At 44.8% G+C, this 25,062-nt stretch overlaps 2 protein-coding genes and 1 gene segment (V, D, J or C); 2 read left to right on the top strand and 1 right to left on the bottom strand.

Moving 5' to 3' along the window:
- Positions 1–341: 341 nt before the first annotated feature.
- LOC128047078 (serine protease 58-like) lies at positions 342–7,486 on the top strand. Its single transcript, XM_052639276.1, has 5 exons — positions 342–381; positions 1,966–2,119; positions 4,651–4,901; positions 6,806–6,942; positions 7,337–7,486. The coding sequence occupies exons 1-5, from the start codon at positions 342–344 to the stop codon at positions 7,484–7,486; spliced, it is 732 nt and encodes a 243-aa protein (XP_052495236.1).
- A 3,636-nt stretch (positions 7,487–11,122) lies between these two features.
- On the top strand, positions 11,123–16,878 carry PRSS58 (serine protease 58). Its single transcript, XM_052639265.1, has 5 exons — positions 11,123–11,162; positions 12,768–12,906; positions 13,349–13,608; positions 16,506–16,645; positions 16,729–16,878. The coding sequence occupies exons 1-5, from the start codon at positions 11,123–11,125 to the stop codon at positions 16,876–16,878; spliced, it is 729 nt and encodes a 242-aa protein (XP_052495225.1).
- A 2,271-nt stretch (positions 16,879–19,149) lies between these two features.
- LOC128046314 (T-cell receptor beta chain V region E1-like) lies at positions 19,150–22,112 on the bottom strand. The segment is given in 4 exon segments: positions 19,150–19,208; positions 19,916–20,146; positions 21,495–21,782; positions 22,058–22,112. Coding segments are annotated over 4 exon segments (633 nt in total).
- Between the last annotated feature and the right edge of the window lie 2,950 nt (positions 22,113–25,062).

The following is a 25,062-nucleotide window of genomic DNA, read 5'->3' as shown; positions in this document are numbered from 1 at the left end:
AAAGAATGATTATGTCACAGAAAGGGGAGGGGGATGTCAGCAGGTACCTCATGACTCCTGAGATCTTTAGGGTCAGAGAAGAGGCACCAGGGGCGGGACGTGTCTGCCCCTTCCTCTTTCACCCACATCAGAGCCAGCTCCCAGCTGTGCCTTATATAACTGGATTTTGATAAGAGCTAGTTTGAAGATTGCTCTAGCATCCTTGCTCCTTCCCTACCCCCACAAAGTAATATTTCCCCACCCCGCCCCGCAAAGCTGTTCTTGCCAAGGCTACTTGGACTAAAGATTGAGACAGCCGAGAGCTTGATCTGACTTTGCTGCTGGTGAGATCCCAGCCTGTCATGAAGTGCTGTGTCTTCTTCATGCTCCTGAGCATGGCTGGTGAGTCTAGGTCTTGTTGCTGCTTAGGGAGTGATGTGGTGATGTGTGGGAGGATGGGGCTTCCCAGGTGGTGTTAGTGGTAAAGAACTCACCTGCTAGTGCAGGAGACATAACAGACATGGGTTCGAACCCTGGGCTGTGAAGATCCCCTGGAGGAGGGCACTGCAACCCACTCCAGTATTCTTGCCTGGAGAATCCCATGGACAGAGGAGCCTGGTGGGCTATGGTCCATAGGATCTCAAAGAGTCGGACACGACTGAAGCAACTGGGCATGCACACACATGGATCAGAGAAGGAAGTAGCTGGCCAAAGCTGAAGAGAGAGGAGGTGGTGGGCATATCCTTCAATTAACTGCTAATGGAAGTGAAAGGTATCACTCTTGATGCATGGCTCACCCCATCAACGGTCTCTCTAAGCTTCTTCTGCACCTGCGAGCAAGTTAGCATATGTCTTTATAAGTGCCCTGCACTCTCCCAGGACTCTTGGATAGAGAGCAGAAAAGTACATCTTCCCTTTCTCTGGGCAGATGGACTCTGGAGGAGTAAGTGCAGGTTGGGAAGAGGGGTGAGTCAGGGGCTATGAGAGCCTCAGGTCCCTCCCCCAAGCTCTTCCACTCCTTTCAGCACCAAAGTCAGGTAGGATTTAACTTCTTTACTTTCATTCCTGGAAAAAGTGAATTTAGAATAATATTTTTAAGTAGTAATTTTTTTTTTCATTTTTATTATACACAGCACTGCCAATCAGGGTTTATGATCAGCCTCAGATATGCCTTTGCGTTAGTTTCACAGAACTTCAGTATACCTCCATCTCAAGCAAAGACACGTATCAGTTTTCTTAATGTGTAGAGCTTGGGTGACATGCATGATTTCCCTTAGAGAAATGGGACAGATGAACCTATTTGCAGGGCAGGCAAAGAGAGGCAAACACAGAGAAAGGAGCTGTGGACACAGCAGGAGAAGGAGAGTTTGCGGTGAATTGAGAGCGTAGCATTGGCATACACTCACTGCCGTGTGTGAATATTAACAGACAGCTGGTGGGAGGCTGCCGTATAACACAGGGAGCATGGCACAGGACTCTGCGACAGCCTGGAGGGGCAGGATGGAGGTGGGAGGGAGAGAAGGTTGAAAGGGAGGGGACACGTATTCCTATAGCTGCTTCGAGTTGTTGTACAGCAGAAACGAACACAACACTGTAAGGCAATTATCCTTCAATTAAAATAAAATAGGGAAAAATGGCACCCCACTCTTGCCTGGAAAATCTCATGGACGGAGGAGCCTGGTAGGCCACAGTCCATGGGGTCGCGAAGAGTTGGACACGACTGAGAGACTTCACTTTCACTTTTCACTTTCATGCATTGGAGAAGGAAACGGCAACCCACTCCAGTGTTCTTGCCTGGAGACTCCCAGGGACGGGGAGCCTGGTGGGCTGCGGTCTATGGGGTAGCACAGAGTTGGACACAACTGAAGCGACCTAGCAGCAGCGGAAGACTATTTTAGCTTGAAAACCTTAGGGTGGGAAAAACTATCGTAGCCAACTTTCACCTCTTGCCCTATCTCTCTACCTGTGACCCCACTGATTCTTTAGGAGTCATTCTGGCAGAAGAATCTAACGCTGAGAAGACGAATGAAGTAGATTTTACTATCCCTTATATGGCCTACCTGCAGTCCTTCCCAGAACCCTGTGTGGGCACCCTCATTCACCCGCAGTGGGTACTGACCGCTGCTCACTGCCCCTCTCCGTAAGTATTTCTCTGCTCTTGGGAGCCAGGGGGGAATCTACTTAAACAAAAGCAGGTCTGATGACAGTATGGAGATTCCTTATAAAACTAGGAATAAAACTACAATATGACTCAGCAATCCCGCTGCTAAAACATACCCTGAGGAAACCAAAATTTAAAAACACACATGTACCCAAATGTTCATTGCAGCATTATTTACAACAGCTAGGACATAGAAGCAACCTAGATGTCCATCGACAGATGAATGAAGAAGCTGTGGTACATATATACAATGAAATATTACTCAGCCGTAAAAAGGAACACATCTGAGTCAATCCTAATGAGGTGGATGAACCTAGAGCCTATTACACAGAGTAAAGGAAGTCAGAAAGAGACCAACAAATACCTTATATAAATGGATGTTTATTGGATCTAGAAAGACAGAGCTGAGGAAACTATTTGCAGGGCAGCAATGGAGAGGCAGACATAGAGAGGACACGGGTGAGGGGAGGGGAGGAAGGAGAGTGTGAGACAAATACAGAGAGTAACATCGAAGCACACACACTACCACGTGTAAGACAGACCACCGGTGGGGATTTGTTATACGGCTCAGGGCCCTCAACCCGGTTGAGTTTGGATGAGACATGGGAAATGGGAGGGAGGTTCAAGAAGGAGGGGACATAGGTATACCTATGGTTGATTCATGTTGATGTATGGCAGAAACCAACACAGTATTGCAAAACAATTATCCTTCACTTAAAAATAAATAAATAAAATTTAAAAGCAGGTCTTGTGAGGCATCCTAGCAAGTTCTAACGGCATCCCAGGGAATCTGAAGACCCAGGAAGAGAGAGAGTCATCTTCCCAATGGGGAAAAAGATACATTTGGGCAGTTTAGGAGATGAAGAGGAATGTCAGAAGCCTCCTTCTCATGGAAAATAAATAATAGACATCCGTCCAACCTACTTGAGGGCTTCCCTAGTGGCTCAGATGGTAAAGAATCTGCCTGCAATGCAGGAGACCTGGATTCGATCCCTGGGTCGGGAAGATCTCCTGGAGAAGGGAACAGCCACCCACTCCAGTATTCTGGCCTGAAGAATTCCACAGACAGAAGAGCCTGGCAGGCTACATACAGTCCAAGGGGTGGCAAAGAGTTGGACACAACTGAATGACTAACACTTTCAACTTTCATCCAACATACTTCTGGAACATTTACCATATTCCAGGGACTGCTTAATGAAAGGAAAAAGCAGCAAGGGAACAAGATGGTAATTAGCCTTTCCTCATGGAGCTCACATTCTGGTAGAGGAAATACGCCAAAGCAAATAAAAGTCCCAAAATAAAACATTGAAAGGAGTGCTAAGCAGCAATATACAGGAATAAAACAAGATACCTACTTCAGTTAGGGTGATCATATCAGGTCTGTTTGAAGAGATGAGACAGACACGAAGAGGAGGATGCAACCAGGTTGAATAAATTCTGGGGGAAATTCCAGGTGAGGGAAGAGTGTACAGAGACTCTCATGAGTAGGGGTGGGTGTTCACAGGCTGAGGGTGAAGTGTTAGGCAGAAGCCATGTGATACAGGTAAGAGAAGAAGAGTGAAGGAGCTCGGCATGAGATGATGCTGTCCTTTACAAACCGGTGTCTCTGTTGTGTGTGACAAAGTGTTAGATAATTGTGACCTAGTCACAGTTTCAGGAATGTACAAGGGTCACTTCTAACTCAGAGTTTTCAGCCAGCTGGTTGTTCAAGACAGTTCATTCAAACACAGATCGAACCTCTGCTTTGTGTCAGTGAGAAATACAAAGGAAATATAGGCAGGAAATATAGTCCATCCGCTCCAGGAACTGGCATTGGAAAATTGGATTTTCTTCTCTCAACCAGACCTAATGCACAGACTGTCTTTTGGCAGGCAGTGGCTCCTGTGTCTGTTACATGACTGGACTCCCGGCAATAGAAATGGGTGGGTTTGAATTTGTCCAGGAAATATCACAGAAAGTGGTCAGTGGGAGTCCTGTTAGGCTGCTAAGAGTCTTTTGAATCTATAATCAGTGTAGGCAAACTTCAGTAAATACAAGGATATGGGCCCAAAAGGAGCTGGAAAGGGCCTAAGACTATCCAGAAACAGCAGGTACAATATACTTGCTCCAGAGTTGTTTCAGACAGTGGAGGGCAGGCAAAGACCTCTGGAATAATGGGTTCTGGGGCCATATCTGTTACCTATTCATTCAGATTATCCAGGTTGTCGTTGTGATCCTTAACATCATCGATGACAACAACTAGATTCCACTGAGTACGTTCTAGGTGGCAGATACCATGTCAGGTTTTATGTATATACATTGACTCTAATACAACAATCCTATAAACTATTGTTACTACTATTTTACAGGCCAAGGCAGGTCACTTTGGTTCTCAGGCCTAAGAAATAAAATGAAGATGATTAGATGATTAAAGAAAGTCACCCATGACACTTCTTGCAGTTCTGACATTCTGTAAACCTGGTTTTTTGTTTTTTGTTTTTTTTAATCTCCCTGTCTTGCTTCTTCCATAGTGTTAAAATCCGATTGGGAATTTATCAACCCAACATCAAAAATAAGCATGAACAGACCCAGAGTTACTCAATGACTGTGCCCTACCCTGACTTCAACTCAGAATATCTGAACGATGACCTGATGATGATAAAACTGTCTGAGGCTGCTAAAATCACCACCCAGGTGGGAACCATAGCCATAGCTATGGAACCCTTATCACTTAATGAATCCTGCTTTATCCCAACCTGGACCTGGAGTAAATATAAAAACCGTAAGTGTTTGACTCTGTGTTCTTCATCCTGGGAAGGTTTTGGCGCTGGGGAAAATGAAGAGGGATATACCTGAAACGCTTCTCAGGTGCATCTCAGTGGTAAAGAATCTGCCTGCAGTGCAGGAGATGCAAGAGATATGAGGGTTCAGTCCCTGCGTTGGGAAGATCCCTTGGAGGAGGGCATGACCATCCACTCAGTGTTCTTGCCTGGAGAATCCCATGAACAGAGGAGCCTGGCAGGTTCATGGGGGTCACAAAGAGTCGCACATGACTGAGCACACAGCACACACACACACATGAAGGACGTAGCTTATACTACCATTATCCTCCCTTTCATTAACAGAGGGTACCGGAACCATTACTTGATATCTGAAATGAGAAAGCTGAACTTATTGCTTAGTATAGAAGAGCAGTGCTGAGCAGGCACAGTCTCAATGAGCAGTACAGAGTACTAAGCAGTGCTTATACGGGGTTTGTGGGAAGCTTTCCATTGAGAGTCTGGAGGACTTTCAGAGGCTGAAGAGAGGTGATGTCATCTGTAGAGGCTTGATTACCTGGGTGAGATTGTTGCTGATTGGTCGGCACTCCGTTGTTTATTGGAGGAGTCTAACATGCTGACTTTAAAGAGTGACATTGACGGATTGGCTTGTTAAAGCCTACTCACTAAGGCAAGTTGTGGATAGTAATCAGGTTTAAACCTTTCTCCTCTGGTTACAGAACAAGTCATACATTCTATAAAAACAAACAAAAAGTAGGAGACTGTTTTGGTCCATCAGTCTGTTTTGTAAAGGTAGCAAGTGAGCACTTTTGTATTCTCAGTGCCAATGAAATTTGGCAACTTCAATTTAGAAGCAACATTCTAGAGAATCTAAGTGAATATATTTTCTGAACAAATTGAAGCTTTTAAGTCCTATTCAAAGTAACTGCTTCACATTTTACAAAGTAATTTATGACATACCACTTGAAAGCAAAATAAAACTACAAAAAGTTTCATCTCATAGGCTCTGCATGTCATGGCAGAATCACAGTGACGAATCAATGCTGTAAGCTCTCTAGGGCCAGCCTCCCAATATTTATTAAGAATTCACTATTTCAAGGAAGTAGGTTACTTTCACCTAACTTGTTCTAAGTATTTCAATTAGATTTCCAAAAAAGTTAAAACTGAACCTAACTCTTCTCGTCCTTTTCTGACCTGACGCTTCCTGATCTGATTTGATTTAAAACATTAGATTGGAAATGTATCCAAAATATTCTGCCTTATAAGTAATGCTAGGTTTAACTTGAGAGATCTCTAGTCGATTTTTTGCTTCCTTCCTCCTTATTACTCTCCACCAGAGATTAAAATTACATAATGTGTTGGTTAGACTCCCTACATCCTGAGGTTAACAGTATAGTAACAACTGCAATAAGTAAGATGAGCAATGTTACTTCTTAGGGGAAATTATATATGTATATTTATACATATACATATGTACTTATAAATAAGCCATTTATAAATGACCTCACTATAAAAAAACAGAGTTTAAAACACGTTAAAAATCATTTTCTCCCTTTATGATTAAATGTAAAGATGATGAAGTAAGTCCCCAAAAGGAAGTTTTCTTACAGACAACAGCTTTCTGTCTCTCTCTCCTCATAATCATTCATAATTTTCCTGTGGGATTTTTAAGCTTTCCAAGTTATGCACAGTACAGAGAGAACTATAGATCTGATGATATCTGATGTAAGACTCATGTAATGCTTTGAATCCACTGCTCAGACACAGAGATACTGAACAAGGGGCTCTAAGAAGGATGGAATGTCTGATACCTACTATAAATATATACAGTGTATTCACAGAACAGAGGCTGATCACAAGAGTATATGATAAGGAGAGTCACCCTGGACTTTTCTCTTTCCCACAGTTAGTGACCCTGACATCCTGACTTGGATAAACCAATATACTCGTCCCTACTATGAGTGCCAGAATATGCACGACGAAAGAACGGCAGTAAACACCATGTGTGTGGGGCAGCCTCTAAAGACCCTATCTGATACTAAGGTATCTTTGCTATCTCCAGACAAGCACATGGCAAGGGGTCCATGGGGAAAGGCGCTTGTATGAGACCAAGCGGTATCCAAGCAGAAGGCCTGCGGTCTTCCTCTGCCTCCTCAGTCTGTGGATTGGTCATCCATTCCCCTGCCTTCCTGTAGAGTGGGAGAGAGTCAGGGGAGAGTCACTTGTCCTTTCTCCTTCTACTTGCACTCAGGTTGGTCAAATTCAGACCTAGAGAGGTGAGACCTGCATGGATGTGAAGAGAGGGTTCTCCCCTCTCAAGAAAAATGATTCCAGTCTGATAGGAGCTTCTGCTATCACAATGTGCCACTTCTTAGAATAAATCCTTGTTGGATGAGGAACAAAGCAACACTGACCCCCTGTTCCCTCTCCCTGGCAGGAAGTCTCGGCAGCTCCGGCCATCTGCAGTGGGAGGGTACATGGAATCTTGAGTTGGGCAAGAGGAAGTGTCACCCTTGGAAATGAAGGATTCTTCACAGAAATCAGTTCTTATTCAAGATGGATTATGAGCATCATTGAAAGCTACTGAGGCGTCTCTGGTCCTCCATCCCCTCAGCGCAGTATCTTCATGATTTCCAGCCTGGATCTACAACTCTCTTTATTATGTTTCTTGTTCTTGAGCAGAATTTATTAAAAAGAAATGACACTAAGGCGCTGTGACACTAAAAACGTATTCCTCTATCATATAAACTGTAAACATGATGAGAAATCTAACAACACTCCCAACCATTTGTTCATTCAAAAATTGTTGTAATGTCTGCTATTTGAAATGTCCCCAGGCTGGGGCTTTCAGGTGGCTTAGTGGTGAAGAATCCACCTACAATGCAGGAGACACAGGAGACGTGGGTTCAGTCCCTGAGTCGGGAAGATCCCCTGGGGGAGGAAATGGCTACCCACTCCAGTATTCTTGCTGGGATAATCCTATGGACAGAGGACCTTGGAGGACTACAGTCCATGGGATCGTAGAGTTGGACATAACTGAGCAACTGAGCATGCGTGCATGCATGTTCGCTAGGGGTGCATGAGTAGATATAATGCAGACTTCGCCATCAATTAGCCAGTTCTATTACCTGCCGATAATTACTACAGTGGCGATGAGCAATAAGTTCAGTGAGAATATAGGAAAAAATCAGGGTGTCAGAGGCACAGGAGGTGCCACCCAAGAGGCCAACAAATTAGAGGAGAGTATTACAGACCTGAGGTATAGTTAGGGAAAAGTCAGAAAAGCGTAAAAACCATTATGTTCTGGAAAATACATGTAAAGAAGTAATACTGAAGGGTGGAAAATAAATTGTTCATAGAAGGGAAGAGAGAATGTGATAGAAAAGTATTATTTATGCAGGCAAGGGTTAGATAGCAAAAGGCCTGACCTATTTGGTAAAGGAATTTAGATTTTTTTTTATCTTGTAGGCATCAGAGTCTTAGTCATTAAAGCCACCATGGTAAGTAGAACATCAAATGTCTGAATTGGCAGATGTAAGAACACAGAGTCTGTAAGCTTTAAACACGGTGACTGTGAGTAGAAACAGAAGGGGCAAAGTCAGGGATCACCCCTGCTTCTAACTTGAACAACAAGGTAGATGGTGGTTCTGCTGCTGCTGCTGCTGCTGCTAAGTCACGCTTGTCGTGTCCGACTCTGTGCGACCCCATAGATGGCAGCCCACCAGGCTCCCCTGTCCCTGGGATTCTCCAGGCAAGAGTACTAGATGGTAATATAAAGAGAAGTACTGTTTCCATCTGTAATGGATCAGGAGCAAGGTGGGGCACGTTATATTTGAGATCCTTGAAGGAAATAGAGGTGGCCATTTCTAGCAAAGATCTGGATCTCGATGATAATAAAACAATGAGGCAGTTTCTGTGTTTATAGGTAACAGGTGCAGACTTAAGTAAAGTTCTGGGATACTGGGAGGAGCTTTGACCTACGATCAGTGCGTCTCTCACACTGGCATAAAGCGGCAATGTACAGAATCCCAAACCCATTGACCAGGACACCTAAAATTATAGCACCGAGAAGATGTCAAATGACCCAAAAATAGGGGACCGAGTGATATATGAGAGGCTATGGAGTTACATGTAGGAGAGGGACGGCATGACATGGGATTATCTGTTAAAAGGGGGAAAAGGAACAGAGAGATGAGCAGAGAGACTCACCCCAGAGGAGAAAAAGACTGCAAAGAGTGAAGAGATTTGGCGTTCATCTCATGAGGGACATGGTAAATCTGTCTGCAGAGATTGCTAAGGGAGTTTGGTTGTTTTATATTGATACGCTCTGAGTGTGGATGCATTTCTCTCCTATCAAAGCAAAGCAAAACAAAATAAAACAACAACAGGACAGAAAAAAAAATGGCTGGGTTATGATGAATGCCACAGCTTATCCTGGCACATACAGGAAAACCAAATTCTCAAATTTGGACACTAAGCCCATTTAATTCAACACCGCTTCTTTTTCTTGTAACCTTTGGTCCGTCTAAACCACAAGCCCCCCTGTTTGCTTGTCTTCTCCAGTGGGCTTGCCTCTAGTTATGCCCTGCTTCCTGTCTCTGACTCACTGACCAGTGCCCCCAGAGCTCTTTCTTGAATCACATCTATATTTGTTGCAGAGTTTTTAATAAAATGCTCATCTGGTCACTTCTTTTACTTTTTTCTAGTATTCTTGGCCTGGAGAATCCCAGGGACAGGGAGCCGGATGGGCTGGCATCTATGCGGTCGCACAGAGTCAGACACGACTGAAGCGACTTAGCAGCAGCAGCAGCAGCATACTTGATTTACTACACTGTGTTAGTTTCAGGCACACAGCAAAGTGATTCAGTTAACTTCATGTAACTTTCAGTCAGGGCCTTTCCAGGTGGCTCAGTAGTAAAGAATCAACCTGCCAATGCAGGAGACATGGGTTTGGTCCCTCGGTTGGGAAGATCCCCTGGAGGAGGAAATGGCAACCCACTCGAGTATTCTTGCCTGGGATATCCCAGGAACAGAGGAGCCTAGAGGCCTATAGTCCATGAGGCTGCAAAAAGTCAGACATGACCCCATGAGCAGCTCACTCTTTGCAGCTGAGCGCTATTACTGCTACTCTGCTTATAGAGGAAAGATCACATGATAATAAGGTGAGAGGCTGCTGGCCACAAACTGGAATGAGAGCTCTCACCAGGAACTGAATGTGTTAGTACCCTGATCATGCATGTTGAATTACTACAACTGATTCCATCATTTTCTTCATGTTTTACAACAAAGTAACAGATAATAAAAGTCTGTTGTTGAAGCCACCCGGTCTGTGGTATTTTGTTATAGCGGCTTGGGCAGACAAATGCTTTTGGTAAACTGTTCAGATCTTTGGCCCACTTTTTAACCTGGTTGTTTGTTTTACATATTGTTGAATTTTCAGATTCCATAGTATGTTTTGGATGCAAATCATTTAACAGATACACATTTTGCAAATATTTCTCCCTAGAGAGGGGTATATCTAGATTTTTAGCTCTGAATATTTTGTTTCACAATTGCCCATTTATAGACCTGCTGTTCCCACTAGTCTATAACTCTTTGCAGTTGGGGCAACGTCTTCACATCTGGGTACCTCTTGTATCAGCATACAGCCTGGCACACGTCAGACACATAGTGTAAATCACTGGCTGGCTGAGAGGATGAATGGATGAGCAGTGACATGGAAGAAAGGACTCATATCTCTCAATGAGGAGTTTAGTGTCAGGCAAATGGGTCAAGATCAGCCCCCGAGGGTGGGGTTACGGTCACTGGAAATAAATGTCGGTGTCACACAGGTGAGGGTTAGCATCACAAAGGTAGGAGGAATCAGTCTGTAGCTCAGAGAGAGACATGGGGTCTGAGACTTATACAGCAGGGAGCTCCACAAGCTTTAGCACCTCTCAAATTAGGTGCATCTTTCCCTGAAGAGAGGGTGAGAGATGCTGGATTCCACACCCGTTCTCCACTGTGTCAAGGACCAAGCCATCCGGTCTCTGTCAATGCACCTCTAATATCTGGCACCACATCCTGTTCTTTTGGAACTCAATCCTGCAGCTGAAAGAATTCAGATGACAATTGTTCCAACTCTAGAACCCCTTCCTGCTTCATCTTAGTGTTCTTCTCTCCTTCCTTGGCATCCTTTTCAAGGCACTGAACCTCATCTTTTGAAAAGGATTTCAACATGATTATGAATTTAATCCTTCTGTGGGCTCTCTTGAACCTGCCTGGTGAGTATCTGTATATCTTTCTCCTTAATTGCCCAAGAGAAATCCTGAGGGAATCACGAAAGATGGGTGAAGACAGGAGCAAGGTTCCAGACTGCAAGCGCAGGACTGACTCCTTCAGCACTTCCCACCAGGTTTCTTCCTGTGTCTTTGCCTCAGGGTGATTGCCTGAGTGCTTTTGGGGGAGGCATGGACCCTGAAACCTGACCCTAGAGTCTCTAAGGAAGACAGGGGCCTGACTGGGCCTGTGGAGAACAGAACTGATGCTTGGAATGCGCGAATGAGAAGTGGAGTCCAGGATGGAAAACAGGGGTCCAGCTAATGGACATAGCAGAACATTCAGGGGTTTAGGTCTTGTCCAGAAGTGGCTCCAGTCATTCAAGCAAAAACCCTGGAGGTATGCATGAATCCCCTGTTATACCCCACATTCAATCTGATCGAACCTGTTGCTGTCTCTGTCTTCTACACATTTCCTAAATAAAATCACATGTCACCACCTCGACAGATTGCTATGGATCAAGACACCCTCTTCTGTCTTTATTACCAAATCATTCTCCTAACAGGGCTCTTTGCTTTATATACCTACACGCCATACTTCTCTGTAAGGAAATTATCCTCACTCCTTTACACAACACCCTGAAGAGATTCCATGTGTCACTCAGGAGACAAGTTCATGTCCTTACAACACCCTACAAAATCTCGTATCACCTCTTTGGCCTCTTCCTCTTCCTGCCTTTCTCCCTGTCCCCCACCCTGGCCTCTGTGATGTGCCTTAAACAGGCCTTAGGACTCTTGCTCCAGACATATCCTCTCACTGGAATTCCTTTCCCTAGACACCTGATTAACTCCCACGTCTTCATTGCATTGCTCATCTCTCACATTAGCCCTGAGGTCTTCCCAACTGCTGATGCAATACTGCACAATGACCCCCACATACCCACGTGCATGCACACCTCTGACACTTCCCCTCCCTTGCTCCCTGCACTAATCACTACCCAACATACTATACCATTGATGTATTCCTGTATTTACTATTACTGAATGTCTCCACTCATCAGAATGTATGACAGCAGGGGGCATATCTCTGTTTTGTTCACTATGTAGCCAAGTGCTTAGAGCCTGCCACATACTAGATGCTCAATATTTATTTGTTGAATGAATGGTTACCTCCCTTGTCAGACTCTGTTAGCATTTGCTCTGTTCTTTAAATGACATGTATCATCCAGCCTTGCATTGTCAGGAGAAAGGGATAATATTGGCTAAAGCGTTCTAAATGTGGCAAAGACAGGAAGTTCTCCATGAGCTGATTTGTCATATGTCTACTGAATCTTGGAAGGTATTTAAGCAAGGTTGTGTTTGATCCATACTTTGAAGAACACCTAATGACAACTAAAAGGGAAAATCCCTTTCATCTCATGAAATATATGTGTTTTTATCATTTTCTTCATGTTTTACAACAAAGTGATCCAGTTTACATATTCAACTTACAGATAAAAATCCTGGAGAGAAGGGTGGGGCAACGTGCCTATTGAGTTCTCTCCTTTTGTTTTTTTCAAATAATACCTGAAAAACAATCTCAGAATTTGTGTTCTATGTGTCTCTGTCCAGTTGCTTTGACCTTTGATCCAGACTACAAAGACGCCATCACTCCCCCCTACTTGATCTACTTGAAGTCTGATTACTTGCCTTGTGTTGGAGTCCTGATCCACCCTCTTTGGGTGATCACAGCTGCACACTGTAACTTACTGTGAGTAAGAAGCCTCCAACATCACACTATGCTTTGAGTTCTCAGGTTGGGCACAGACCAGAATCCTCCCTGGGGTCCACTCAGTTAAATGGAATTTGAGAGACGTTCTGGGGATGTTCAGTAGTAGAGAAAAGGCTTTGGGGAAGAGCTCATCAAGGCTTATAGTGTGTTAATTACTAAGTCATATATCCGATTCTTTGTGACCTCATGGAGCTTGGACCACCAGGCTCCTCTGTCCATGGAATTCTCCAGGCAAGAAAACTGGAGTGGGTTGCCATTTCCTTCTCTAGGGGATCTTTCCAACCCAGAGACTGAACCCAAGTCTCCTGCATTGCAGGCAGATTCTTTACCATCTGAGCCATGAGGGAAACCCCATAAAGGTCCAGAAGGATGGATAATCCATGTCTGTTCAGTCTTTTCACAAACATCTCTATTGTTCCAGGAGGCTTCAGTTAGCACTGGGGGTTACAAAACCATCCAATATATATGAAGAAAAATATATACAAGTGGTTGGTTACGAGAAGATGATTCGTCACCCACAATTTTCCATCACTTCTATTGAGCACAACCTCATGTTAATCAAGCTGCAAACCCATATTGCACTCAACGACTACGTGAAAATGGTCAGCCTGCCCAGAGAGCCTGCTGCTGAAGACGATAGGTGCACCGTCTCCACCTGGGCCTACAACCTGTGTGATCTCTGTGGGTGGCTCTCGGAACCAGACACGCGCCTCTCCTACCTACACAATTCCTTAGCTCCTGCCATTTTCCCCACCGAACTTTCTTCTAGCCTTTCCATTCATCCTTTCATCTCCTTTCCCTTCTCCAGAGTCTCACTGTAGCAGTCCTGAGATCTTTTCTGTATTTTTCTACATCTTTGCTTTCATATCTGACAGATGTGTTAGTGGGAAGAAGACATTTGTATTCTGGGCTTCATTTGCTGTATGACAGCTCACTGGTCACTTTACCTTTGAAGCCTTAATTTTCTTAATTCTGAAATGAGGCATAAACTACAATCGATGGTTTCAAACCATTGCAGGCATTAAAGATACTTAAAGCCCTGAAACAGAGCAAAATTATGTTTATGTAGCAAACACAAGATAAACACGCAATATTGTGCTCAATCATGCAGAACTTCTTTATGCAAAATTGTGACACAGATCCACAAAAGTTTAAGACTTTTAACTGGTAACATTTTAAAAATGAATATTCACTCACTTCCTCAGAAAATCAGAAGGGATAAATTGGGAGATTGGAATTGACATACACACTATACATGAAATAGATAACTAATAAGGACCTATATATATAGCGCAGGTAAGTCTACTCAACACTCTGTAATGACGTATATGGGAAAAGAACCTTAAAAAGAAAGGGTATGTGTATAACTGATTCACTTTGCTGTATGCCTGAAACTAACACATTATAAATAACTGTATTCCAGTGGGGAAAAAAAAAGTAGAAATTCCTTGTCCTTTGAGAGATAACTTGAGTTTTGTGTTAGGTCATTTTAATCAAAAAGAGACATAACTTACCAAAAAATGCAGTTTATTTTGATCTGGCTCATGAAGTAGTTAAGTAAGCATTTCTTAAAAAGGCCTTTCCAAAAGAAAAGTTGAGCTATACAGTTACTGCTAGACTAGAAAATAAGGCAAAGAATCTCAATCATTTTCTTTTAAAAAATTAATATGTTATTTTCAAATAAAGATACTGAAATAAACACACCCCTAAAAAGCAAAATCTCAAAATAATATACTTCCTCCCAAAGAAGAATCCTCGGCAAGTTCCCAACACGTGTATGGAAACTTCTTTGTTCTTATTTCTCTCATTTTGTTGCAGGTTGGAAACATTTTGTTATAGATCTTCAGAATTCACAATATGTGTGAACCATTGATATAAAGGAAATGATTTGAATTAGAAATGAGGAGACCTAGTTTCAAATCCAAGTTTTATGGGTTTAAGAGAAACCACTTTTTGCGTGATTTTTTTTAGCAGATACTGGATACTTTTGATCTGATGCATGAAAAACTAGGCTTAGATCTAAATTCCTTCAGACTCTCAAAATATTAATAAGAGAGACATTGTCTAATGGTACAAACTTGCAGCTAGTAGATAAATAAGTTCTGGAAATCTAATACACAGTATAGGATGAACCCCTGAAGGAGGGCATGACAACCCACTCCACTGTTCTTGCCTGGAGAATTCTCGTGGACAGAGGAGCCTGGCGGGCTGCGGTCCATGAGATTGCAAAGAGCTGGACAAGGCTGAGCGACTAAGCACACACAGTGAATATAGATAGTGATACTGTATTATAATCAAACTTGCTGAGGGATTGGATCTTAATTTTTCCCTCCAAAAAAAAAAAAAAAAAGAAATGATAATTCTGTGCAGTGATAGAAGTGGACTGTGGCCAATCATATTGATCACTAGTGGTCTTGACCTCCAGTGGCTTGACGTGGGGCTTGAGTTCCCAGCCAGAGAGTGAGGCCAGGGTGCAGCAGTGAGAACAGCAAATTCTAGCCACTAGACCAGTGGTCAGTGACAAGGACCGTGGCTCTTCAGTTTTCCAGAAAAGAATTCCCACAAAGACAGAAAGTAGTGAAACAAGTAAAGTATTCATTAGGAGGAAAAAGAGTACACAGTATGTGTTCATAGCCACACGGGCAGACTCAGACGGAGAAAGAGAGAGTGGAGACCTCGCGGCAGGTTAAGTCGCTTGCACGGGGCACTTTTTCCAGGTTCCCTTAGGCCAGTCGTTTTGATTTGCCAGGTCCACAGTCCATATCTGGGATATCTCAGGATCCTCCTACGTGTGCACATGCATCTCTTAACCAAGAGGGATTCTACCGCAAAGGCCTACAGGTAGAGCCTCCCTTGATATCACTCCACTTTGACCTCTAAGGAAACTTTCTATGCATATGTGGTCAGGGAGGCCTGTTGACTTCGAGAATGAGAACTATGTACTCTGGGCAAGGCCCAGCCTCCTCCCTTAATTGTCCTACTATTCTCCTTTTGGAGTTTTTGGTCCACAGAGAATGAATCTCCTATCACTTTACCATTGTGGGGTGAGGCGGGGGGACATCTACCTCTGACTCAATACTACAATATTCAAATGTGTCAAATCAATATACTGTATACCTCATATTTATGCAATGTTTCATGTCAGTGTGTTTCAATTGAGAAGTTAGAAAGGAATAGGTGATGAATATAATCTGTAGGGCAAATTATAAACCTGAAAGCTCAAAAAGTAAAATAAAATTAAACTGAATAAATAAAAATTCCAACTTAAAGGACGCTTTTACAATGTCTGACCTGCCAGAAAAAAAATTGTAATCTGTTTCACTTCATTGCAGAAATGTCTTGTATTTCCATCTAACTCCCAAGAATTTAACCTCTTTTATAAATAGACGCTTTGTATCATGAGAAATTGTTAATCTGATCACTTCCTACTGTCTTAGTGGCTGCGGTTTTGATTTCTGTGTTTGAACTCTTTTTTGTTTCTACCAGGAAAGGAACTATGTTGAAAACGAAGGAAAGGAAAGAAGGAAGTTTGGTATCTCATAACTCCTAAGGAAGTTCTATTTCTTTCTTCCTTCCAGACAAGGACCCTGACTCACTGCAGAATGTGAATGTCTCTGTAATCTCCAAAGGTGAGTGCCGCAGAGCCTATAAAAACATCCGCATCAGAGACAATATGATGTGCGTGGGCATCGTGCCAGGAAGGAGGCTGCCCTGCAAGGTAATGTGCTCTCCGTGCCTTAATGTCCCCATTTGATTGTGTCCTTTGCCAGAAAAATAACTCGGTCTCCTTTTCCCTGGCAGGAAGTCACAGCTGCCCCAGCGGTGTGCAATGGGATACTTCAAGGAATCCTGACATTTGCGGATGGGTGTGTTTTGAGAGCTGATGTGGGAATCTATACCAGGATCATTAACTACATACCCTGGATTGAAAATACCATCCGGAACAACTGAGTTCTCATGGCAGGAATCCTAGACCCTGTGACACCACCTGTTCCTAAGTCCAGCCTCAGAATTAAATCTAATCAGGTGTCCTGAGTTGCATCCCACACATCTGTCTCACACCTGCCCCACAGGGTGGGTGGCTGGTGCCTCCCTGTATGTGACTCTACATGGGAGCTCTTCCTCCTCCCCTATTGACGATGATGGCAAACTCCATACGTCTTGGAATTTATGAAGTGGCGACTGTGTTCTCGCTAATGAACTGATCATTGCCTTACTGAATAATGAAAAAAAAAAAAGTCACTCGATTGCCATCTTGGGTGACAAAACACCTACTACTTGCACTGGATTCAATCACATGAGCTTTGGGCAAGTTACACATGCCAGCCGGAAGTCTGAGAAGGATCAAACTAAACAGAATTCCCAGGGAGGAGAGAGGGTTTAAGGGGGGACACCATAGGAGGAATGATGGCCCTTGGTCTCTCCTTGCCCTCACAACTCTCAGCACCAGACATGGATTCTGGACGTTCATTTTGCAGCATTCTCAGTAGGGACTTAGCTCTGAGAGGTTAATACCAAAGGTAACTGGGGTTTAGGACACAGCAGATGAACAGAGAGTACAGGGTGGATTTTCCCAATGTGCTCTTTCCATGATGCCAGCTGCCCCAGGAGCTTCATTCACCCCCGGTTAAACACTCGTGCCTTTTTCTTCCTTCCTTCTTCTCTTTTCATCTCACCTCTGCAGCTCCAGTTACCACCTGAGAGCTTTACTTGATAGATTTCCATGGGGAGTGGCCTTTGACCAGTATTATATTAAGGGCGAGATTGGTCAGGACATTTTTGCAAATTAGGTCTTTGCAAGAAGTCTCTGCACATGCTCCATTTGGTTCCATTGCTCACTTTGCTTGTTCTCATTTAAAAACAATGAGAACAATGAAGAAGGACTTTAAAACAGACCAGCTTGTCTATCTGCTCATTCAAGTCTGCTGCAGTGAGAGCATTTTGGTGAGAATTCTCAGGGATACCATATTTTCCTCCTCCAAACTGACCTTGAAAAATTCTAGTACATTAATTCTTCCTCAAATAGCTTATCCCCATGTCCCCATTCTGCTCCTTCCAAGTGTCTACCAGGGCAGAGCATCAGCCACTCTCAGGAAATTCACATTGATCTTGACCTCAGGAATGAGAACTAGATCACGTTGATTGATTTTCTGGCTCCTGAGAAGAATTCAATTCTCCTTCTTCCTTCATGGCATCCCTCCGAGGGGTTTTAATATCACAAGAGGAGGAGGGCATGGCAACCCACTTCAGTACTCTTGCCTGGAGAATCCCATGGACAGAGGAGCCTGGTGGGCTGCAGTCCACGGGGTCACAAAGAGTCAGACACAACTGAAGCTACCATGCCTAAGTCACCAAGTAAATAGGGGCTCTTCTTTTATAGGCTTAAAAGAAGACTCATTCTTAGCACAGGATCCATTCTCTAGGGCAGTGGTTCCCAACCTTTTTGGCACCAGGGACTGGTTTCATGAAAGACAATTTTCCCACAGACCAGGGCCCAGGGATGGTTTGGGATGATTCAAGGGCATCACATTTACTGTGCACATTGTTTCCATTATTATTACATCAGTTCCACCTCAGATCATCAGGCTGTAGATCCAGAGATTGGGGACCCCTGCTCTAGGGCACCCAGGCTCTTTTTGGCTCAAAGGGAATTAAATCAGTTAATATAACTAACAAGTTTGCAAGCGAAGAAGGAGACTGGAATACTTTAGCTTATTGACGCACATCACTCCACTGCTATCAAATCTGTGGGGGTTGTTTTGGCTTACTTTTGGTTCTATAAATCAAATAACTTGACCTGTCAGTTTCACCCCTGGATCCCATTTTAATGGCGAGTCCTTGAAAGAATCCTCTTAAAGGCTCCAAAACATTACCGGGGTTGTGTCATTCATTTCCATTTTAGGAGTTGGAGAAGCAGGTGAAATGAGTAACTTGACGTTGTCTATTTTCCTTTAGCAAGTTATTACACTTTAAAAGGCAAAAAGTTCTTTAGCAGGAGCTAAATGATACTGAGAGAGGAGAAAATGTGACCCCTGCAAAGTTCTTCTTTGAACAGGCTTCTCTGTTCGTTTGCATGTTGGATTTTTAAGAGAAAATAGGACGGCATCTATGACTCAGTATCCCGAAGGGTGGGATAAGTCTAATTTTAAGTCACAGCCTTAGGAAGCCTGCTGTTGTCACATGTCTGAGCCATATTCTCTATCAACTCTGTAAGTCACGTTGCTAGAAATTTCCCTCTTCATCTGCCTCCTCCTTTATCTCTCTCACTTTTTTCAGAATTTCTGTAAAGAAAACAGGGATGTCATTTATTAGCCTCCTCAGATCCTAATAAGACATTAGGATTTGGAGAGCAGGCTGATTGAGTAAGGGGATACTTCCTATAAACACCATTCTCCAGGCTGAAAAGCTATGATTCTCCAAAGCTGTGACTGGATGGGCCAGGATCATACAAAAACCAGGTGAAGATCAGGCTAGAGCTTGCGCCTGTGCACAGAAATAAACACCAGCTACTGCAATGATGAGGCTTTCAAAGACTTCATAGAATTTAAAGTTTCTTTCCTCTGTGTATTCCCTTCAAGGATGGGAGGGTTTGAGAAACCATAAAATGAGTTCTGCTCAGTAGGGAACCAGGGTGGGAAAAGAGCCCTGGTTTAAAGTCATCAGCAAGGACGCCTGGAACAGAATAAGACTGCCTACTGGGGGCTTCCCTGGAGGTCCAGCTAAGATTCCATGCTTCCAATGCAAGGGGCGTGGGTTTGATCCCTAATCCGGGATCTAAGTGTCTACACGCCACCCCAGTGTGACCAAACGAAAACAAAGCTGTGGTTCTGGACGAAACCGAACAAGACAATAATAAAAATTTAAAATTAAGAAAGAAATCACCCACTGGAAGCTAAAGACGGGGAGCCAGGCGTTGAGGACTCCCAAGGCCATCACTCCCAGACCCTTTGAAAACTCAGTGCTGCAGTAGGCACCTTGATGCTCTCACTTTGGGATTTCTGGCAACTGCTCTGACCAAAATTCAACCAAAATGCCAAAGAGAGAGGACTCAGGTATCCAAATGCCAGGCTGGCCGTCTCCTCCTCCTCGTCGTCCTTGTCTGCTGGAGCCAGGCAGGTGTTCACCACCACACCTGAGAGGGGCTGAGAGAAGACCAACGCTATGGCTGCCATCATGACCTCTGTGCAGGTCATGGCGATCCGCGGGCAGATGGCGCCCCCTGGTGGAGAAAGAGTCTCACTCCCCACAAGCGCAGAGAAAAGGGCAGGTAGGTGCTAGTAGTTCCGCCTGGCAAACCAGAGATGGGCCTGCCTTTGAAATGCCTCCGCATTCCCTCACGCCCACCGGACACCCCAGTCACCTGCTCGTGTGGACCACACCGTCTGGGATGGAGAAGCTCCGAGCTGGAAGCGGGGTGGGTCAGCGGCAGTCCAGTCTCCCTTCTCTGCACGGGTCTCAGGACTGGCGTCTTTCTCATAACGCCCCTCCCTGTGGTTCCCGGCCATTCACCTGGGGCTGAGCCTGCTGTTCTGCCTTGAGCCCACATGTACCCTTCCTCAGGCTGCAGATCCATTTCTGAGCCATGACTTTAGGTCAATATTTGGTGAGCCCCCGACTCCGGAACCCAGACCCTGTTCCTTTCTAGATCAGGCCCTCTCTGTGGATCTTGCTTTTAAAAAGGTCAACTGGAGATTGAGGCGTGAGAAGTTCAGGAGGTGCTGAGGGCAGAGAAATGTGGATCTAATTGGGAAAACGTGTGCATGTTTACGCAAATGGTGTTTGTGGTGGTGGTGGTGGGGTGTCATACATCGAGATATTCACTGTACCTCTTTTCTGAGCTCCCAGGATCTCTTTGGGTGTCCTTCTCTCCTCTGGACATTGATACTTGTCTTAAAGTGCAATATGCTTTTTATACATGTGGAGAAAACAGTTCACAGTGGTTAAGTCTTCCCAGGTGGTACTAGAGGTAAAGAACCCACCTGCCAATGCAGGAGATGTTGAGACACAGGTTCCATCCCTGGGTCAGGAATATCCCTGGAGGGGGGCACAGCAACCCGCTCCAGTATTCTTGCCTGGAGAATCCCATGGACAGAGGAGCCTGGCGGGCTATGGTCCTTGGGGTCACAAAGAGCTGGACATGAGTGAAGCAACTTAGCACAATACCACCACTGGAGAGAATAGCCAACAGTGATTAAGTCCTTCCTACATGACTCTGTATTTTCCTAAAGGCTTCACCTGAACTGGCTTGTTTAATCCAAGAAGCAACCTTCTGAGCTGGGGAATTAGTGTCAGTACTTTGCAGACACAGAGCCTAAGCTTCAAGAAGAATAAGTCTTCCCCAGAGGCACAAGAGGCTGTTGGGCCACAGACCAAGCCTTGAACTCACTGGACTGAGTGTTTTCTGAAGCACAGGGGGAGTCTGCTTGTAAAGAGGCCAGAAGGGAAGATTCAGGTCGGGGAGGGCCATCAGGGCAGAGGGGGAAGAGGAGGAGGTTGGGTCTGTGGTTGGGACCCAGAGGGTGGTTTTTATTCATTTTCCCACTTAGGGTGTCTCACTGTGTCTTTACTGCAGGTGCAGAACAGCGTTCTGCCCTGGGTCACATTGGCCACGTGTAGGCTCAGCTCGCTCTCACTGACCCGCGTGGCCCGGTAATCCGCTCCAGGGAGGTTTATGACTTCCTCATCCCCGGTACTCCGCAGACTGGCCAGCACCTGTAGCTGCCCCCTGAGATCCTGCTGGTACCAGCTCATCCAGGGGTACTGGGAATCCTTCAGGATGCACCGCAGGGTTTCAGCCTGTCCGCGAGGTACCAGGACCCACCTGGGCTTTTGCTCCACCAAGCTCGTGGCTGCATCTGAAACACACAGGCCAGCCAGGCTGAAGCTCCTGGGGGTAGTGGTCACCACCAGATCTCTAGCTGCAGCCAAAACCTGAAGCGGGATCCCACGAGTAGTGCCGGAGGAGGCTGTTGCAGAAGGGGTCCTTTCACAGGGTGAGCGGACCGCAGGGCGGTCTTGGCAAGGCTGGGGTCAGGGAGCAGAACTTTCTGCGCCTACAGGCACCTCTGTGACTCAGCCCGTCTTTTCCTCCCTCAGTCCACCAAGTGGTTGTCTCTGCCAGGCCCCTGACCTGTACTCACGGCAGCCAGGAGCACCCAGCCCCACAGGACGGGAAACAGGGCCATTCCCTCGCCTCTCCAGCAGGTCAAGGGGATGGGGCCACCAGGCAGGAGAGCAGACGCTGACCTGGGAGGCCCGATTAGAGGCTGAGACTCTCCGGGCCTGACACTCAAAAGGGAGTGGCTTTTCCAGGAAACTCAGTATCTTGTCTCATCTGCTCACTAAAGCTCAAACCTCAAACTGGAGTTTCCTGTTTCAGCACACCAATGCGCACTCACACACACGCATACACGCTCCCCACACTCACCCCGGGGGCCTTGGTGAGTGTACCTGGACCTGCACCCTCTCAGCTGCTTTGCAGAGAGATTCCTAGAAACGTGCTGCTGAATCTGTACCTCAGATCTTCACAAGGAATTAAAATAACTCAATGAAACCAAGTCATAGGGCTTCCCTGGTGGCTCAGTGGTAAATAATCCTCCTGCCAAAGCAGGAGACACAGGTTCAGTCCCTGGGTCAGGAAGATTCCCTGGAGGAGGGCATGGCAACCTACTCCAATATTCTGGCCTGGGAAATCCATGGACAGAAGAGCCTGGAGGGCTATCGTCCATAGGGTTTACAAGAGAGTCGGCAGGACTGAGCAACTAGACAGCAACCAAGTCAAACTTGTAGGCTGAACAGACATTTTCCTGCATGCAGAGAGGCTCCTGCAGGGCAACTTAGGTAAGGAACACTCATCTCTGATGACCCGCATTTTCCTCTGTAAAAGCAAATACAAACAAAACAGAATAAGGGAAGAGACTTCCAACCCCTCCATTTTCTTAGAGCATTTACTTCAATGTATGGCAAAACCAATACAGCATTGTAAAGTAAAATAAAAATAAATAAATACAATTTTTTAAAAAGAAAACTTCTAAGTTCTTTCTCTGCCTCTTTGAAATGTACATACCATACTCTCCTTAAAAGCTATATCACCTCTTGCCAGTATTAAGACCCAGGCATGTCTCTCTCAAGGACCTGCAACCATTTCTTTGGAATAAAATCATGAAGGAAGATAAGCCTAACTTGGTCTAGAGCAGATGCCTGGCACCACGTTGCAAAATGGTTTCATCATAAAGATATGATATAGGGACTTCCTGGCTGTCCAGTGGTTAAGACACTGCACTTCCACTGCAGGGGACCCAGGTTTGATCCCTGGTTGGGGAACTAAGATCCTGCATGCCGCAGGAGGTGGCCAAAAAAAATAGAAAAATACAATGACATTTATTTTTCCTTTGGTAAAGCCAATTAGCAAACACAGATAGACACCTCAATTCCCAAGGGACTTCGGCATGGACTGCGGATTACCAAAGTGGACTGCCAAGTCCTCTCATTTGAGGACTAGTTATCGCTTCTCTTAGGGCCTCCCTTGTGGCTCAGCTGGTAAAGAATCTGCCTGCAGTGTGGGAGACCTGGGTTTGATCCCTGGATTGGGAAGATCCCCTGGAGAAGGAAAAGGCTACCCACTCCAGTATTCTGGCCTGCAGAATTCCATGGACTGTATATTCCACAGGGTCACAAAGAGCTGGACACGACTGCGTGACTTCACCTTTAACTTTTCTTTTTGATTGTATCTTCCCAGCAGCTCACAGTGCTGCCACTTCCTGGCAGTGTGACCTTGGATCTCAGCTCATTTCTCTGTAAGATGGAGATAATATTGGAAGCTAGTTCATAGGAGTAAGCGGATTAACATATGAAAATTTCTTAGTATGCAGCTTCTACTAAGACTCACTCAGTAGGAGTTGACCTCTAATGTTGCCATTGTAACCTTCCAATTCAATAAAGATATGACAATTATAGCTTCCCTGGTGGCTCAGACAGTACAGAATCTGTCTGTAATGTGGGAAACCTGGGTTCAGTCCCTAGGTTGGGACGATCCCCTGGAGAAGGGCATGGCAACTCACTCCAGTATTTTTGCCTGGAGAATCCCCATGAACAGAAGAGCCTGGGGAGCTACAGTCCATGGGGTTGCAAAGAGTTGGACACGACTGAGCAACTAAGTACACACCCATATTGGTCTTTAATCTCCTGGCGTGCTGCAGTCCATGCGGTCGCAAAGAGTCAGATACAACTTACGTACTCAACATCAACAACATCTATAAAGTAACTTCATTAATATTTTCTACATCACACTTTCAAGTCTGCATAATCTAAATGTGCACAGAGACAGAATGATTTCTGTTCGTCTCCAAGGCAAACCATTCAATGTCACAGTTATCCAAGTCTATGCCCCAACCAGTAATGCTGAAGAAGCTGAAGTTGAACGGTTCTATGAAGACCTACAAGACCTTGTAGAACTAACACCCCCAAAAGATGTCCTTTTCATTATAGGGGACGGGAATGCAAAAGTAGGAAGTCAAGAAACACCTGAAGTAACAGGCAAATTTGGCCTTGGAATGCAGAATGAAGCAGGGCAAAGGCTAACAGAGTTTTGCCAAGAGAACACACTGGTCATAGAAAACACCCTCTTCCAACAACACAAGAGAAGACTCTACACATGGACATCACCAGATGGTCAACACCAAAATCAGACTGATTATATTCTTTGCAGCCAAAGATGGAGAAGTGCTATACAGTCAACAAAAACAAGACCGGGAGCTGACTGTGGCTCAGATCATGAACTCCTTATTACCAAATTCAGACTGAAATTGAAGAAAGTAGGGAAAACCGCTAGACCATTCAGGTATGACCTAAATCAACTCCCTTATGATTATACAGTGGAAGTGAGAAATAGATTTAAGGGACTAGATCTGATAGATAGAGTGCCTGATGAACTATAGAATGAGGTTCGTGACATTGTACAGGAGACAGGGATCAAGACCATCCCTATGGAAAAGAAATGCAAAAAAGCCAAATGGCTGTCCGGGGAGTCCTTACAAATAGCTGTGAAAAGAAGAGAGGTGAAAAGCAAAGGAGAAAAGGAAAGATATAAGCATCTGAATGCAGAGTTCCAAAGATTAGCAAGAAGAGATAAGAAAG

This window comes from Budorcas taxicolor, chromosome 4 (genome assembly GCF_023091745.1).
Source record: "Budorcas taxicolor isolate Tak-1 chromosome 4, Takin1.1, whole genome shotgun sequence".
Taxonomy (NCBI): Eukaryota; Metazoa; Chordata; class Mammalia; order Artiodactyla; family Bovidae; genus Budorcas; species Budorcas taxicolor.
This window is presented reverse-complemented; position numbering and strand designations above follow the sequence as displayed.